This window comes from Lipotes vexillifer, unplaced genomic scaffold, assembly GCF_000442215.2.
Source record: "Lipotes vexillifer unplaced genomic scaffold, Lipotes_vexillifer_v1.1 scaffold798, whole genome shotgun sequence".
NCBI lineage: Eukaryota > Metazoa > Chordata > Mammalia > Artiodactyla > Lipotidae > Lipotes > Lipotes vexillifer.
This window is the reverse complement of record NW_006791593.1, coordinates 392,577-394,679: the sequence shown is the minus strand read 5'-3', so window position 1 is coordinate 394,679 and position 2,103 is coordinate 392,577. Positions and strand designations below refer to the sequence as shown.

General features: G+C 50.9%; 1 protein-coding gene across 1 annotated transcript in view; it reads right to left on the bottom strand.

Annotated features, from left to right (window-relative positions):
• Positions 1–2,103, bottom strand: part of LOC103079147 (serine/threonine-protein kinase ULK4-like) — a gene marked incomplete at its 5' end in the record, with an annotated part of 395,550 nt that overhangs the window by 3,042 nt on the left and 390,405 nt on the right. The window contains one exon of the mRNA XM_007464471.1: positions 129–220. Within this exon, the coding sequence (XP_007464533.1) occupies positions 129–220 (92 nt within the window). The remainder of the gene's footprint in view (positions 1–128; positions 221–2,103) is intronic.

Genomic DNA, 2,103 nt, shown 5'->3' with positions numbered 1-2,103 from the left:
GGGGGGGGGAAGCGGGGGGGGGGGGGGCGGGGGAAGAAAGAAGAACGGAGAAAAGGAATGCCAGGCTATTTGCTGAGCCCAGGTGTGCTCTGTGCTGCTCCGCCCACAGCCCTCCTGGGCCTACGTACCCCGCAGCCGGAGCCGGAGCCAGCCACTCCAGAGCCCGCAGGAGGCTGCCCGAATTCTTGAGGCTCTCCAGGTGCTTCTCATTGGAGGTGATCTGCAAGGGAGGGAGAGGAAAGCGGTCGGCTGGCCCATCCCTGACCCATGATCCGTTGGACGGGCACCCTGAGCCTCAGGCCACCAGTGCTCTTGGGCAGTGAGCCCTGAGTCCCAGTGCGCTGCGGACCACGGAGGCAACCCTTGGGGTGAGCAGGAAGGAGTCCGCTGCAGCTGGAGATGTGCCGGGGAGGATGGGGTGCCTCCCGTCGGTCCCTCAGGAGGGTCTGTGTTCTGGAAGCCTGAACATTTCAGTTAAAGCAGATCATGGGTGAACAAACTTTCCAGTCGTCGGTTCCGGGACCCAGTGGGCCCTTGCATCCCAAGCCCGACACAACCTCTTTCCTATGGACAGAAGGATGATGCTGGGCTCCCGTGATCTCAGGAGCCTGGGAAAAGAAAGAGGCACTGGGAATCAAACTGGTCACACCCACACCCGCGTACCCTGGGAAGTGTGCCCCTGCCAACGGCCACCGTCCCGGGAGACACAGAGGAGGGACACTTGAGCACCAGAGGCAGAATCATAAACTCTCAGGGCTGGAAGGGACTCGGATAGGTGCTGACCCAGCCCAGGCTCCTGGAGACCTCCTAATTCAGCCCTTCGGTAAAACGAGCCCATGCCCTACGAGGCAGAGAAGACTTCAGGAATGAACCTCGATTCTGCTATTAGACTGTTTCTCTTAATTCACCTTTCATGTCCTATTTTTATCTTTGATGTTTAATAAATATTTTCTAATAAACACTTGTATGGAACTTCACATTTCAGAAGGCTCTGCAGTTTCCTGTACATTTTCTCACGTATCCCTTTCAGTAGCCTCACCTTGCAAGGTAAGCATGTAGTGTGTTTTACAGATGAGGTGACTGAAGCTTAGTGAGATTAAGGGACCACTACGGCAGTACACAGGGAGCTTGACCCTAACCCCACATGAGGCTGGAACCAGGCTGGCCTCGGCTGTCCCCACCATTTCCTGTCTTTCCACTTGATCATAGCAACCAGGGCTGGATTATCATCTCTGTAGTTCTCAGGGAGAGGCTGAATATTTCTTAATCAATCACTCATGGTGATAGGAAGGTCACAGGGGTAGTTAGACCTTAATGTGGCCTCTGAATTGCACGTGAATGAATTTGCACCTCCACTGAGACCCAATCCCGCTTCCTGAGTGTGCCAGACCCCAGCTGCCAGCTCAACTGCATCAGGTGTAATTTCTGCAAAGATTTGCATCTTAAAAGAGCTGTGTGTAAATTTGTTCTGAAATTACACTCCACCTGATGAGTTCAGAAGGCTGCTGTAGTTCAATTATGTCTGAAGCAAGCACAAACTTACCCTGAAAGGGTCTTCAACGAGGATTCCCATCTAATTTTTCTCAAAACTCTGCCTCATACAGCTCAGTTGAGCTACATCCAGACTCACTGCCCTTACCAGCCCTACCGTGGGATCGTGGGTAAGAGGCTGTGCTCCAAGTTGCAAAGAGATAACAAGACTACATTCACTCAGGAGGCTAGTTGGAAGGTGCAAACAGAAGAATACGGTGAAAACTACGTGATCAAAGGGAGAGACGAGAATAGCACCGTGTGCAGCTGACATAAACGCAAGCATAAACAAAGCCAAGAGAATTAATTGAAAACTATGTGATTTGGCCACTTACCTGAACTCTTACTAGCAACATCAACTGTTTGTTGTTCTATCAATATGAGTTAATTAGAAAATAAAAATTTTAAATAATATCAATCAGAGGTTCTAGTTCTGGGGAAGACAGAGAGAACACATGCCACCCTTTCCATGTAAAACCTGAACAGAATGCACAGCGCAGCTCTTTCAGAACACTGAAAAGTAAACAACACTGGCAGATTGGGGAAGGACACTGAAACCGAAGCGCCATCACC